Source organism: Catharus ustulatus, chromosome 23, assembly GCF_009819885.2.
Source record: "Catharus ustulatus isolate bCatUst1 chromosome 23, bCatUst1.pri.v2, whole genome shotgun sequence".
Classification (NCBI taxonomy): Eukaryota; Metazoa; Chordata; class Aves; order Passeriformes; family Turdidae; genus Catharus; species Catharus ustulatus.
Window position 1 is genome coordinate 2,445,443 of NC_046243.1, and position 14,776 is coordinate 2,460,218.

At 59.2% G+C, this 14,776-nt stretch overlaps 1 protein-coding gene across 2 annotated transcripts; it reads right to left on the reverse strand.

The window, feature by feature from the left end:
• Nucleotides 1-777: 777 nt before the first annotated feature.
• STAT3 (signal transducer and activator of transcription 3) lies at nucleotides 778-13,712 on the reverse strand. 2 transcript variants are annotated; one of them, XM_033078899.2, is made up of 24 exons: nucleotides 13,616-13,712; nucleotides 9,716-9,862; nucleotides 9,021-9,165; nucleotides 8,774-8,872; nucleotides 8,407-8,502; nucleotides 8,242-8,323; nucleotides 7,761-7,855; nucleotides 7,399-7,550; nucleotides 6,814-6,972; nucleotides 6,620-6,712; nucleotides 5,934-5,993; nucleotides 5,647-5,676; nucleotides 5,442-5,535; nucleotides 5,312-5,359; nucleotides 5,022-5,105; nucleotides 4,833-4,931; nucleotides 4,545-4,680; nucleotides 4,361-4,413; nucleotides 4,179-4,273; nucleotides 3,770-3,909; nucleotides 3,212-3,424; nucleotides 2,940-2,982; nucleotides 2,498-2,610; nucleotides 778-2,419 (listed from the first exon to the last, which is right to left on the reverse strand). In XM_033078899.2, exons 2-24 carry the CDS (start codon nucleotides 9,841-9,843, stop codon nucleotides 2,364-2,366), a joined length of 2,313 nt encoding a protein of 770 aa, XP_032934790.1. In that variant the 5' UTR covers nucleotides 9,844-9,862; nucleotides 13,616-13,712; the 3' UTR covers nucleotides 778-2,363. The 2 variants fall into 2 exon arrangements, with proteins under 2 accessions (XP_032934790.1, XP_032934789.1); XM_033078898.2 differs by having other exon boundaries at nucleotides 3,209-3,424.
• Nucleotides 13,713-14,776: the final 1,064 nt, after the last annotated feature.

Genomic DNA, 14,776 nt, shown 5'->3' on the forward strand with positions numbered 1-14,776 from the left:
GGGCACACAGAGGGCAGAGAAGGCTCCAGGGCACCTCCAGTGCCTCAAACCATCCAGCACAGCCAGTTCCACATGACCTGCACGAACAATCCCCCTAATCCTGCTCTGACAGAGGAATAATCTCTCTCTCTCTCTTGGCCTCACCAGAGCACAAACCCTGGAATGATCCTCTTCTCCGTGGTATTGCAGAGGGCTAGGGGTGCAAGTGCTGAGGTGGAATCCATGGGGCCCTGTGGGCAATGCATGGCACTGTCACCAGCCAGTGCTCCCAGCCTCATACACCCATCCAGTCCATGCCCTGCAGAGCCTGGGAGCTGCAGCCCCAGCCCCAGCCCCAGCTCCAGCCCAGCCACCTCCACCCAGAGCCCCTCAACCCCCAGGGCTGAAGCACTCACAGGGGCCCCAGTGCAGCCCCAGATACCCCAGGCTGAGAGCAGCCAGAGCAGGGCCCCAGTGCAGCCGTGTCCTCCCACGCTGGCACCGGCATTTCCTCTACACAAGTGGAGGAGACCCAGGCACGTCTCCGGGGCACAGAAAGCAACCACGGGCTGGGGCACAGCAGCTGCCCCCCACATGCCCTGGGAAGGGCCCTGCAGGTCGTGATAAGGGGCAGCTGCCCACGCGTGCCGGGCAGGCGCTGGCAGTGCTGGAGCTGCTTCTCACTGAGCAAACCGCAGCCACGGCACCGGGGCCGCGTTTCGCTGACGGAGGCCCCAGTTCCCGGAGCAGGGTCAGGCGGGGGCCGCAGGCAGAGCCAAGCTCACACCCCAGAGCACGTCTCTTCAGGGCCTTTATTTTGGAGAAAGTTAAAGCCTGTAGATACAGCAATAAAATATACAAAAAAATAAAATTTTTTACAGTATTGAATGCTGCCCTGGGCTCCAGGGACTGTGGCTGGAGGCAGCTATGGTGAGCGAGCAGAGGGACAAAAGGCCCTCATCGCCCCTGAACATCCTCAGGTCCAACCACAGACCCCCCCATCCTGCTCCCACACAGCCTGGAGGGGCTTGCCCAGACCCCACAGCCATGGGGATCCTCCCCCCTGCCCTCTGGTTGCCTGCTGTGATGCAGGTTGGAAGCAGCAGCTCTGCCACTGCCTCCCCCACCCCTCCACTGCTCATCTGTGTCTGTTTGCCCACTGCATGGAAAAGACAGGAGGGCTCTTCCAATTTTGGTAAATGCAGGACCACAACCACCAACTCCCCAGAAGTCAGGACATCTGCTTTCACAACACCCATAACACTGTCCTGCACTGCCCCACAGCAGGTTCCTCTCCTCACCTCCACCTGCTCCCTTCAACTTCTGCCCCTTTCCATTTTAACTGTGAGGATCAACCTCCAAAAGAAATGCCACAGGAAGCTCCCGAGAAGCTGCAGATCCCATGCCTGGCCCCTCACAACTCAGAGGAAAAGGGACAGGTGCCCCACTGTCAGCCGTGCTGGTTCCCCCAATTCCCCAGGGTCCAACTGGTCTAACTCAGCACAGTGCTGGAAACAAGACCATGCTCCCTGCACCAGCCTGGCCACAGGGAAGCCAGGGCAGCCCCTGTGGCTTCACCCAGCTCCCAAAATGGGCCACAGCTGCAAATGCTGTTTACACATAGGTGCCATTACTGGGCAGCAGCTCTGCCCTACCTCAGGGACACCAGCCATCCCAAAAGGAGCCCGGGCTGCTGGCATTGGCCAGATTACTGTGCCCATGAAGCAGGAAGCTGGGGACAAACACAAGCACCTCCCAAACCTCTGGGCTCCCAGTAGACCCAGGCTGAGTCCACTAAGGGCAGTGCCTGCTGAGTCCAAGGTGAGGGCATCTGGATACATCCACCTGCAGCTCTGAGCCCTGTACTGGTCATCCTGGCTGGCCAAAACCAGAGCCAGGTGGGTGCAGACAGGACTCAGCCCAGCACCCTGCAAGCTCTAGGAGGTGCTGGGAGCAGCAGGGCAGACCCTGCCATATGGCCAATCCCCCTCTGCAATTCCAGATTTTTAGGGTCTTGTGGGTTTGGGTGCAGGCAGTCAGGGCAGCAGCTTCCAGCAGTGGGACCAGGGCTGTGGAAGCGTTTGTAGGAACTGTGGCTGCAATCGGAGGCAAATAGGCACTTGAATGAGCAAAAATAATAGAAAACTGTTATGGAAGGAAATAGAAAAAGGTTCATCCCCCTCCCCCAGAGATGAGTAGCACCACCCCAGAGAGAGGCTGCTCTGTTGGGTCAGGTGAGGATCTGACCCATTCAGGGACTCTGCCCCCAGCTGTTCCCGAGGGCAGGCCCGGAGCAGCTGCAGCCGAGCGGGACAAATCCAGGGGAGCGCTCTGGAGGTGGGAAGGCTGAGCCCAGGGAGGGCCCCGTGCGCCGGCGCAGCCCCTCACATGGGCGAGGACGCACACTCAGGGGTCAGCTCCATGTCGAAGGTCAGCGACTCTGCGGGCAGACACAGCCAGGGTTACGGGGCCCGCGCGTGGTCGCAGCCGGGGCCCCCTGGAGCCCCCCCCGACTCACCGAACTGCCCACCCGCGTTGCTCTCCGCGCCCTCGCTGCTGTTGCCGAACTGCATGAGCGAGTCCAGGGTGCGCGGGGACATGGGCAGGTCGATGGTGTTGCTGAAGGAGGTGCTGTCCGAGGGAGAAGAAGCACAGAAAGCTCCGGAGTCAGAGCCTGGCCAGAGCTCTCTAACACTCCCCTCTACCCGCTGAGGGGCCCCTGGGCATGGCCCAGTGGCCCCCAGAGCTCTCCAGAGGAAAGGGGCCCCGGAGGGGAAGAACAGGGCTGTGGTTTGGGCAGCAGCCGGAGCCTGGCTCAGCCCCCACCGTCAACCCAGGCTGGGAACCCCAGAGTAACCAAGTAAAGCTCAGACAGAGGTGGAAAGAAAGGAAGGAAACCTTTCCCTCAAGCACACAAATACCCCCCCAAGCACTGACAGACAACCCTCAGGAACACTCACGGGGTGACACAGATGAATTTGGTCTTCAGGTATGGAGCAGCACCTGCAAGGAGGGAGAAGCTTCGTCATCAGCCACCCAAGGATGAATGTTTCTCTCCACCCCCCAGAACACAGGCAGTGCCCGCCCTCTGCCCATACCCAATGGGACCCCGTGGCTGATCCCACACCGTGGCTGTGCCCTCCAGGGATGGCACAAGGTCCTGGCTGGTGACACCCAGTGCTATCCCCAGAGCCTCCCTGTGACAAAGGAGCCACAGAAAGTCAACGACTACCTGAGTCCGTCGCTTCCGAGTGCTCCTGGCTCTCAGAGCGGCAGTACTTTCCAAAAGCCTCCTCCTTGGGGATGTCTGGGTACAGGTACACCAGCGGGGACACCAGGATGTTGGTGGCATCCATGATTTTGTAGCCCATGATGATCTCCGCAAATGACATGTTGTTCAGCTGCTGCTTGGTGTAAGGCTCCACCGACTGGATCTGCGTCTTCCCTGTGCAAGGAAGGAGAATTTTGGCACAGAACAAAATTCACAGAACAGGGCTGCCTTCAGACACCCCAGAGCAGGAGGGACAAGATGGGCCTGGAGCTGCATTTAGCCCTGCCAAGCACACAGCATGGGGCAGGACTGGGACCTGACTGTGCTCAGTGCTATAGAAAACTGTGCCCATGGGCAGCACACTCAGAGGGCAAAGACCAGCAAAGGGTGGCCAGGCTCAGGAGTTAACCCATGCAAACAGCTTGTTGGGACAAGGACAAAGGACAAGTGCTTCTCAGGGCATCCAAGCCCCCTCTGGAACATGGAATGCCAAGCCAGGTAGCAGGGTAGAGCTCGTACCACTGATATCCTTCTCCACCCACGTGAAGGTGATGCCACCTTCCTTGCTGCTCTCACTGAAGCGCAGCAGAAAGGTCCCTGGGGGCTTGGTGCTCAGGATGGCTCGCTCCCGCTCCTTGCTGATGAACCCCATGATGTACCTGGGCAGGAGGAAGCAAGAACAGATGTGAGTCAGGGCACAGGAGCAGCTCCTCCAGGATGTAAGCCCTGCCAGCTCTGCTACACAGCAGAACTTGGCCTGGCCACTGACATTTTATGGATTCCCAGGTGAGTTTTCACTCTGAACCAGCAAAAAGTTTCCCAAGACAGCACACCTGCACATGGACAAGGCATCCCATGCCCTCAGGATGGAACCTGTGGGACCCCTTCCAAGTTCCAACCAAACCACAGGCTCTGGGCTGGCACTCACCCTTCATTCCACAGTGCCAGGATGTACTTCTTCACCAAGTCAATGATGTTGTCCAGCCAGACCCAGAAGGAGAAGCCTTTGCCAGCCATGTTCTCCTGAGGAAAAGGAAGAGAGGCTGCTAGCACAGCTTGGAGGAAGGGAACAGCCAAGGGAAGGTGCTCAGGGAAGAGAGAAAATTGTACCTTGCAGAACTTGGCCCAGGTGATCTGACAGCCAGAGTAATTCACACCTGGTCCTGGCAGAGAAAAAAGAACACAACCATTTAAATAGAGTTATCCTTCCAAAGACACCATTTCCAGGGTTTGTGCCATTTGGGAGACAACCAAGCAATTGAAAATTACTCAGGCCATGTCACCCTGCACTTACCCAGCAGTTTTTCTGCCAGCGTGGTCAGCTGCTCGATGCTGAGACCACGCTTGGTGGTGGAGGAGAACTGCCAGCTCAGCACTTCTGCCACCTGGTCCCAGGTCCCAATGGGCGGCTTAGTGAAGAAGTTCACGTTCTGCATGAGGGAACACAGAGTCCTGAGTGGGACATGGGACAGGAGCAGGGCCAGGTACTGCCTCAGCCTCGCTGCCCATCCTCAATGTCCCTCTCTCACTGTGACACCCCCATCCTGACACCTGCCCTGCTGCCTTCCCACACCTGCACTACCTTGGGGTTGTTGGTCAGCATGTTGTACCACAGGATGGACGCCCAGGCATTGGGCATCTGGCAGATGTTGGAGATGACCACCACAGGCAGCGAGTGGGTCTGCAAAGAGAGGATGTGACCATGGATGGGGACAACTCCCAGGGCTCCAACCAGGCCCTTGGCAGTGGAAGGCAGTGACCCATGCCTCACCTCCAGGTCGATCTTCAGCCCCTGGTGATACACCTCTGTCTCAAAAGTGATGAGGTGAAGCTCCTCAGTGACTATCAGCGAGGCCTGGGGCAGAAAGGGACACCATGAGCACCACAAGACATCCACCCTCAGCCCAACACTTGACCACCAGACCCAGCACAGCTGCTCAGGGCTGGCCTGGCAAGCTGCCAATGTGCCAGCCCAGCCTCAGGGCAAGGCTCCTGCATCCCCTCCCAGCTCAGCTGCCCCTGTCCATTGCCAGTCCCCCTCCCAGGGCCCCTGACACTCACATCACAGTTGGCTCGGCCTCCATTCCCACACCGCTGCTCCCGCAGGGTCTGCAGAGAGAGGGACAGGCTGCAGCAGCACCACAATGACACACGGCCATACAGGAGCAGCCCAGCAGCTCATGGTACCCACCAGGTGTTTGAACTCTGCTGAGAGGCTGCCATTGTTCGACTCCTCCATGTTCATGACCTTGGTGTTGGTCCCCAGGATGTTAAACTTCCGGGACCTGGGAAAAGGAAAGTGTGGCTGACAGGGCTGGAGTGAATGAGTGGTAGGATGTTTGCCAGGAATAAAAGCAAAAACAGGAAAAAAGGACCAAAGCAAGCGGAGCACTTACCCCCGAAGTGCTGCAACATCCCCAGAATCCCTAGAAAGGGGGAAAGAGACACCAGGTTATGGTAGTGGCCTTCCTACCCTGATGCAGACAAGCCGTGCCAGCTGCATCCCAGCATTCCCCCCATGTGGGGGAACCCTTAGGACTCAGTGCCACCCTGCACCATCCCCTTCAACTGGAGGTCACACTGGCCCTCATTGTGGGGATCAAGCCCAATCCAAGGGCAGCAGGAGTCAGACCCATCCCAGTAAGCACACCCAGTGCCACTGGAAGGGAAGCCCAGGACTCACTTGTCAATGCAGACTTTGATTTTCAGCTGGTAGTTCAGCTCAGGAAACTTGACCAACAACCTGCAAGAGTCAGCAGACACAGAGCATGAACATCCTGTGCATAGGAACTGCTCCTGTTCCACAGGAGCTGGCACAGCCAGCAGAATGGACCAGCTCCTCCAGCAGCCCTGGGCACACCTTCACACCTGGGACATGTTAGCCCTGGCACCTGTCCCCAGAACCAGGGAGGTGCTGATGCTCCCCTGAGCATCCTGAGGAGCTTGTTTGGGTTGCTGACTGCCCACACCAGGTTCTGAACAAACATCCTCCACACTACTCCGGGCCAGAGGCTGCCATGGAGGCACAGGTGGGAAACAAGGAAGAAGCTCCATGGAGGCTGGCAGGGAACGTGGCCCAGCTGAGCAGCAGCTGGCCAGGGATGTGCTGATGCTTCCCACCCCCGCAGTGGGATTTACCAGAACCCAGCTGCCTCCAGGAACAAGGCAGATCCCCAGCCAGCCCTGCACTGAGTCATGTGGGCAGCACTCCAGCCCACTGGGATCATCCCTCTGGGATCCATCCCTTCCCAGCACTAGTGCTCCCCAGGTAAGCTGGGGGCTGCATCTGCAGCAGCATCTTCAGAGAGTGATCCCAAGCTGCCCTCCCTGCTCAGCTCCCCTCCCTCACCTGCATGGGGGGTGACCCACCTGACTTTGGTGGTGAACTGCACACCTGTCTTGATGACAAGGGGCCGGTCTGGGTGCATGGGCATGCAGGGCTGCCTCTCCACAACAAAAGCACTGCAGGAACAGCACAGAGAGACCACAGTCAGACCTCACTGCCCACTCTCCACCCATGGCCATGACTGGGATTGCCTGTGGCTCCTGCCTGCCTTCAGCACCTTTTCATCAGGTTCCTGAACAGCTCCACAATCCGCTCCTCCAGCATGGGCCGGTGCTGGACAATTGGGTCACCCTTGTAGGATACTTTCTGCTGCAATTCTTCCAACTTCTTGATCTGCTGCCGGGTCTGTAGCTGTGATTCGGCGAGAGAGGTTATCCTAGAGGAGCAGGGAGAACCAGCATTAACTCTGGCTACCAAGCCTGCACCATCCAGCCTGCAGAGGCCTCCTCTTCCCATGCAAGAATAAACTCTCCATGCCAAACCAGTCAAGAACTGACTGTGGCTCCAAGCCCCGTGTATTTTTCTAGGCCATGCATTACAAACAAAACCTGCACATGCCCAGGTGACTCCAGGGCCAGAAACTTTTCAGCAGCCTCAGAACTGCCCAGCATGGAGCTGGGGACAGTGGGACACCTTTCCAGCACTGTGCTCACCATCACAGCTCAATCTAAGCTGCAGGCTACAGTCAAGCACCAGAAACCATCTTGCAAGGACATTTCCAGACACCAAGAGCTCATTTCCACAGCAGGTGTATGAGTGCCACTGCTCTGGGGACTGAAAAACAGTTCCAGCCAGCTCTCACCAGTTCTCAAGGCGGTCCAGGCAGATATTGGGTGGGCCACCAATGCAGGCAATCTGCTGTCGTCTCTTCCAATCTGCCAGTTCCTCATCTGCCAGCATCTTCTGCACATATTCCATGGCTGACAACAGCCCAGCCAGCTCGCTCACTATGCCCTGCCATGAGAGAAAGCAGAACCTTCAGCACGCTGTGACTTCCCCCATGGACCCACAAGTTTCACATTCACAGGCAAGGAAGAAGTCACTCAGGGCTCTGCTTGCTGCACTGCTCCTGGTTCTGGCCATGCAGGAACTACCAAAATCTGACCCTGAAGAAGGGAGATCTGCACCCAGGGGAATCTGGAGGGCCAGTTGCCCCCCACTTACCCTGCGCATCTGGTCCAGCGCTGTCAGCATTTGCTCCAGCTGCTGCATCTTCTGCCGGGTCACTGACTGGCTGTTCCCGTTCAGGTCCTGCATGTCTGTGCAGAGGTTAGAAGCTTCAGCCTCACACATGGGCTTTTCCCACCTTCTCAAGTGCCACAACAACACAACACTCCCACAGCAAAGTGCAGGCACCCTATAGGCAAGCAGGAACCTGACACAGCCTCTCTCACACTCCGTGCCTCTCTCACACTCACAGAGGTCAATCCCTCCCCATCCCGCTGCTGTGCTTACAGCAAAGCTCAGTTCAGCTCCCTCAAGGGCAGCATCAGTGGCAGAAACAGAAGACCAGATTTCCCCAATTGCCATGCAAATGCCCTGAGCCTGAGCACATTGCCGCTGGGAGGGGAGGTGGAATACCTCTCCAGCAAGTTTCCTTGCCGGAACACACTGTGGTTTGCAGATGCTAATGAGCTGTCATTACCTCCTTGGCTTTTCAAAGTCTTGTAGTTAAAATCAAAGTCATCCTGGAGATTCTCCACCACTTTCATCTTCTGCTCCAGATCCTACAAGGCAAGAGACGCGATTTCATTCAAAGCACTCCACAACTGTGGTGGGGAGAGCAGAAGGTGGCCAGGCAGACACATACCTGCACCCTCTTCCTGACATCCTGCAGGTGCTGCTCCAGCATCTGCTGCTTCTCTGTCACTACAGCTGCTGTTGGATGTGTTGCCTGTCCCCCTTGCTGCAGAGGGTACAAGAAGGACATAAGGACAGGGCTGTAACCTGGGGATGCTCCCTCCCAGCCTGAAGAGGTTCTGCAGGGTCTTCAGCCCACCCCTAACACACACTGGCAGCTGGCTGTTCACTTCAGCATCAGCTCCAGCACGGCAGAGGATCAGGGAGAAGAGAGGAGAGATGGGGGCACCCAGCTCACTACATCCAGCCAGAACACCCAGGCTGTGTCCTGGCTGTCAGGAACCAGGATAGGAGCCCTGGGATAGCTGCCCACTGACCTGGGCTGCGGTGGCAGCTGTCTGCAGGAGGCGGGACTCTTCCCAGAGGCAGCGAGCCACGATGCGGGCTATTTCCATTGGCTTCTCTAGGTATCTGCTCTGTAAAGGGTCAAACACCCCACGGTCAGCAGGCACAAGGCAACCCACAGGATCTCCACATGCTTGAGGGCTGTGCCAAGGAATCACTAGGTCTCTCACCAGCTCACCACCATGCCTACCCCTGTCAAGCTGGCACTTCCCACCTCACCTGCAGGAACTGCTTGATGCGGCGCAGGTTGTGCTGGTACAGGACGTTGGACTCCTGCAGAAAGCGGCTGTACTGCTGGTCGATCTCCCCCAGCAGGTTGTGGAACACCAGCGTGGCGTGTGACTCCTTGCTGGCAGCATATGCCCTGTACAAGGGAGGGAGAGCCCTGAGGGCCTGGCATGGGGCAAAGGGCAAAGCAGGGGGCCATGCAGGGGGGCTCTGCTCACACCCACCATCCCCTGTGCAACTTACAGACTCATTTAGGTAGGAAAAGACCTCTAAGATCGAGTCCAACTTGTGACTAATCACCATCTGGTCAAGTAGACCAGAGCACCAGGCAGACAGTGCACAGCAGCACCTGATGTCTGTGAGCACGTCCCACATGCTCATGGACAGGATCCAGGGATCAGTGCTCTGTGTCAGCCCCCTTCACAACAGAGGTCAGTGTTAGCCAGCCCTGGATGGGGACATCCCCCTGCTTCAGAGCTACCTCTTCTCCAGGTCCAGGGTCTAACACGGTGCACAAAGTCCCACTCCATGCATTGCCCTGCTTCCCTCGATGCCACATGAGCCCCAGGGTTAGAGGCCAGTCCCACCCCACCAGGGGCCCAGGGAAAATGACAGAGCTCCTCCAGGCCACTTGAGGGTGGGTGTTACAAGCAAAGTCCCCTCAGTGACATTTCAAAAGGCCTTACCAGTCCTGGCTTTCAATCCACGGGGCCAGGAACTGCCGGAGCTCCATGGGGAAGCTGTCACTGTAGAGCTGGTGGAGCTGCTCCAGGTACCGCGTGTCGAGCTGCTGTAGCTGGTTCCACTGCGCCATCCTGGCCAGCTCCGGAGACCTGAGGGATGGGCACACAGCTGGCTCAGAGCTGGCTCCCAGTGGGCTCCTGGCCAGGACCCAGCTGTGACAACTGCAATGCCCTGAAAAGGGTTCAGGGTTCTCTCTGGCCAGAGCCAGAGACAGTCAGGGCACAAGCCTGGGGAACACTGCTCCAGGACAGCTGGCACGGACAGGCTGGTCACTGGCAACAGGTAGGAATGAGGCTTTAATTTGGTCCTGAAGGCACCCCTGGTCAGCCCTGCCGGGAGGCAGGGAAGTGGCTGTGGAGCTTACAGTAAGTGCAGAAGGCGGAGACTGCCAGGAAACTACAGAAACAAGGAAGGAGCAATTTTCAAGTTCACGACTTGTATCAATGGAAATCAAACTGACGCTAACAAGGGAACTCCAGCTGTGCTGGCAAATGAATGCAGAGCTCTGCATGACAGCAGCAGTCACTTCCCTGCAGAAAGTGGTTTGCTTTTCCCAAACGTCCCTGTGCTGAGTGATGCAGCATCACTGCATGGCCTGCTCTCCTGAGGTACTCTTTCCCCATTTGTCTGGGTGTGAAGAAAGTGAAAACATCCTCTGTGGGCTGAGGCACCAGGAGGGAAAAAACATTGGCACTGACATGGGAGTTAGAGAGGTTTTTAGTACTTCACAGCACTGAACAGCCCCAAAGGCAGGAGCAGCAACATTAACCTTGAACTACAACCCTCTGGTGCAATCCTCAGAGATGTCCACATGTACCAAATCTGCTTTCAGTGGAGCAACAAGTGAACACAAAAGAAGAGAGCCAGTGGCCGTGCAAGGTCCTGCAGACAGGCCCTCCTACAGCCCTGGAGTCAGAGCTGGCTGATGTGACAGAGCCTCTGTGATGCTGCAGACCAAGGGCTGGGCTGTGAGCCATGGGCCAGAGCTGCGTGTGGAGCAGCACAGCAGAGCCCTCATTCCACACGGGGTTCAGCCCTTTGTGGCCAGTTCTCAGCTGCAGCAGCTCGGGGAATGCTCCCTCTGCCCCAGTAGCAGCAGGGCTCCAGCCCTTCCACTCAGGCCTGGAGGCCACTCCTGCAGCACGAGTGGTGAAGGCTGGAGGGAAAACCCAACAAATGCACAGGCCAGGCAAGAACGAAAGCCCACCAGCCCCGCAGAGATTGCCCCGCCTGGATGGTGAGCTCAGCCGCCTCGCTTCCTATTGCGCCATGCACCGCGGGCGGGGGGGCTGCACCAGCCCCTCCGGAAACAGCAGCAGCCGCTGCCCCAGCCCAGCTCCTGCCTGAGCCGTGTTCCCAGCTCTGAGGAGAGTGGTGCTGTGGGAGCATGCCACAGGAGGCGGTTACCTGGGCAGCCCCTCCAGCGCCCGGTGCCAAGTGGCTTTACAGGCAGACCACCCCATCAGGCTGCAGGAACTGAACCAGATGACACATCCGGACCCATGATCCAAACAGATGTTCCACCTGAAAGCCACAATCTCGGCATTTCAGAGCAGTGCTGGAGCCCCAATCTGAGAGCAACAAAAGGCCAAGAGCAAAGCTTCCAGGCTGCCACACAGCAGCTGCACTTGGACAGGACTCAGCCACTTCCCACTGCCACAACAGCTGCAGGACAAGCCAGCTTGCAGTACTAAACTCCAGCTCCTCCTGGCATCCACACTAGGCACTCTGACATTCCCAGAGGAAAAGGGTCCCTAAGACACTCCTTATGGCATCAGCCACCACTGTCAGGGAAGTTCTGACCCCATCAGCCCTGGAATACCACATGAAGGAGCCTCTGCCTGGCCAGCCCCACCAACGGGAAGCCATCCTTGCCTGGGTTAAAGATCTGAGGTTTGAACCATTCTGATTCCACCAGGCTCGCCCATCTCTGTGGTTTGCCTCTCCTCCATCGCTGGAAATGAGCCAGAGAGCAGCCAACATGGCCAGGACCAACACAGCATGATGCAAGCTCGGGGGTAAACATGCTGTCCAGAGCTCAGAGCAGAGCTGCTAAAAGTAGCTCAAGAGCTAAAGTTCATCTTTCTTTATCTCCCTGCAAGGGCAGAGCACAAGAGAGGCCCAGCTTCACACTGTCACCCACAGGCTCTGGGATAGTTCTGCACACTGCAACCACCCCATTCAAAACAGGGCTGTCCTGGATGCAACCCTGCAACTGCTGCCTGTCTGCCTTCTCATCTCTGGGACACACTTGGGAACACCCTGCACGTGTGCCCTCACAACAAACAATGAGCCCTAGGGCAATGTGTATGGCGGAGTCGCTGGAAAGGGCCTTAGAAGGGCCCAAGGACTCCACATCCCCTGCAGTGACATGAGTAGGATGAAGCTCAGTCACTAACAGTGTTGCACAGGCCACATCATCACAGTGCCATCACAGGGTCGTGACAAATGCCATCAACAACACTTCACAGAGTCCCTGCACCAGGCACCCTGCACCAGGCACCTGCTGCCCCCTCTTCTGCACAACCATCAGCAGCCTGATGGAGGGAACACTGTTTGACACAGTGGCCAGTCGCCCTGGCAGCACAAGAGCCAGTTTGGAAAGGCTGCTAGAAGAATTTGGCTCTGCTCCTCTGGAGCGATTTCAAAGCCAGCCTTGGAGGTGGAAAACAGTGATGCAGAGATTTGCAACAGGAGGAGGGAGATGGGCAACCTCACAGCTGCAGCATGAGATCTGACCACCACACAAGCCACGGCCTGCTGTTCCTCATCACACTTCTCCAAGATCTATCCCAGCAGAACTCCCACTGCAGCAGCTGCGAGTGACACTGTCACCACCCACCCCAGGGCAGGGGACACCCAGCCCACTCCCCTCCTGTACTACACCACCGCTGCTCCAACAGATGCACAGGAAGCAGAAGCCCGGGGGAGTGACAGTGACAGCGATCACCACCAGGGTGGCAGCAGGTGCGCACAGCAGCCAGGCCAGACCCCGCAGGTGCAAAGGGGGCGGGCCCGGGGCAGCCCAACCTCCCAGGTCCACCCACAGGTGCTGTGTCCCTCCCCACAGTGCCAGTCCCGTGCTGCGTCCCTCCCACAGGAGCGCGGGGCTGTCCCGTGGCACAGCAGCCACCCGCACACCGGCAGTGCCCGGAGCCGGGGCGGCAGGAGCGGCGGGCAGCGCTGCCAGCCCCCGCAGAGCTCTCGGGCGGCTCCTCCCGAGCTGCCTGTTCTGCTCGTCACAGCCAGCACGCCCGGGACAGTAACCGGGGCAGGGCCCGGTGCAGGCCCGGAGGCCCCGAGCTGCTGCTGCAGTTGTAGGAGGCATGTGGCAGCACTGAGCTCGCAGCTCCACAGATCCCAGCCGGGCCTGTCAGCCCCGCTGAGCCCAGACCACCCTTTCGGTTTCCAGTCCTGGCTCTGAGTCCTGCCCTCAATACAATGCTACCAGCGCCAGGACAAGCCGCAGCAGCCCGTGCCTCGCTCCGCACGGGAGCCCCGGAGCCGTGTCAGCCCCGGCCGAGCCGGGCGGGCCGCACTCCTCTGGCCCTGCCGGTCCCGACGCTTTTCGCCCGCCGAGAAGCCGGTTCGGGCTCTGCCCCTGTGCCGGACCGTGTGCGGTGCCCGGAAGATCGGCCCGGGCCGCACAGACCGACCCCGCTCCGCACCGGGGCGCGGCCCTCTAATGACGGGGGAGTCGGGACAGGCCCCCCCCGCAAATATCCCGCTACGCCGGCCCCGCTCCCGCCCCGGCCCGCCCGCGGGGCGGCCCCAGCCCCAAACCGGCCCGGGGGACACCGGCTCGCGGCGACGAGCAGCGCCCGCGCGCCTCCCGCGCTCACCGGCGGTCCCGGCGGGCGGGGCGGCGGCTCCCGGTGACGGCGGCGATCGCGTCCGGCTGCGCCGAGGGACCGGACCTCCTGCGGCCCGACCCCACCCCGCCGTGACGTCACCATCATACTGCCAATGGCGACTCGGTGCTCCCGCGGCCCCGCCCCGGCCGGCCTCGGACAGCCAATCAGCGAGGCCATCGCCTGGTGCGTCACGGCGCGAGGCGAGGGGCTGCCCCCCCCGGCTATTCCCGGATGGCACCGCCTCCCGCCGCAGGGCTTCGCTAGGCAGAGGCGGTGCAGGGACCGAGGGGGGAGCGGCTGCCGGGAACAGCCGTGCGGGAAACCCAGCTGAGTTCCGGGCAGCGCCGTGACGTCACGCGGTTGCCGTCGCCACCGCCGCTGCCTCTTAAAGGGACCGCACTGTTCCGGGCTGCTGGGAGCAGCGCCCCCGCGTGGGGAAACGGAGATCGGCCCTATGGGGCCAACGGGAATAGATCCCTGTGGTGCTGTGGGGATCAGCCCTATAGAGCTGTGGGGATTGGTCCCTGTGGAGCTGTGGGTATGGATCCCTGTGGTGCTGTAGGAATCAGCCTTATGGGGAATCGATCCCTGTGGTGCTGTGGGGATCAGTCCCTGTGGTGGTCGATCCCTGTGGGGCTGTAGGGATCAGTCCCTGTGGGGATCGATCCCTGTGGTGCTGTGGGGATCAGCCCTATGGGGATCAATCCCTGTGGGGCTGTGGGGATAAGCCTTATTGGGATCGATCCCTGTGGGGCTGTGGGTATGGATCCCTGTGGGGCTGTGGGGATCAGCCCTGTAGGGATCGATCCCTGTGGGGCTTTGGGGATCAGCCCTGTGGGGGTCGATCCCTGTGGGGCTGTGGGGATTATCTCCGTGGTTCTGTGGGAACCAGCCTTGTACAACTGTGGGGATGGATCCCTTTGAAGCTCTGGGGATGGATCCCTGTGGGGCTCTGAGTGTCAGTCCCACTGTGGGGATCAGCCCCTCCCCAGCGCCCAGTGCCACGGACAGGCTGCACACTGGTGGTTTACAAAAGATATTTTATTGTTGTGCTGCTGCCTGGGCACAGCCAGGGACAGGCGAGGATCACCCGGGCTTCTGCTGCCCTGGCCCTGCTGTTCTGGCCCCTGCTCAGAGAAAACGCGCATG

Coding starts and splice junctions, on each gene's coding strand:
- STAT3 (XM_033078898.2), bottom strand. CDS start 9,843: ATGGCGCAGTGGAACCAGCTACAGCAGCTCGACACGCGGTACCTGGAG. Junction 8,324..8,406: donor ATGTCAGGAAGAGGGTGCAG/GTATGTGTCTGC, acceptor CTTGCCTTGTAG/GATCTGGAGCAGAAGATGAA. Junction 2,983..3,208: donor GGAAGCGACGGACTCAGGTA/GTCGTTGACTTT, acceptor CCCTCCTTGCAG/GTGCTGCTCCATACCTGAAG.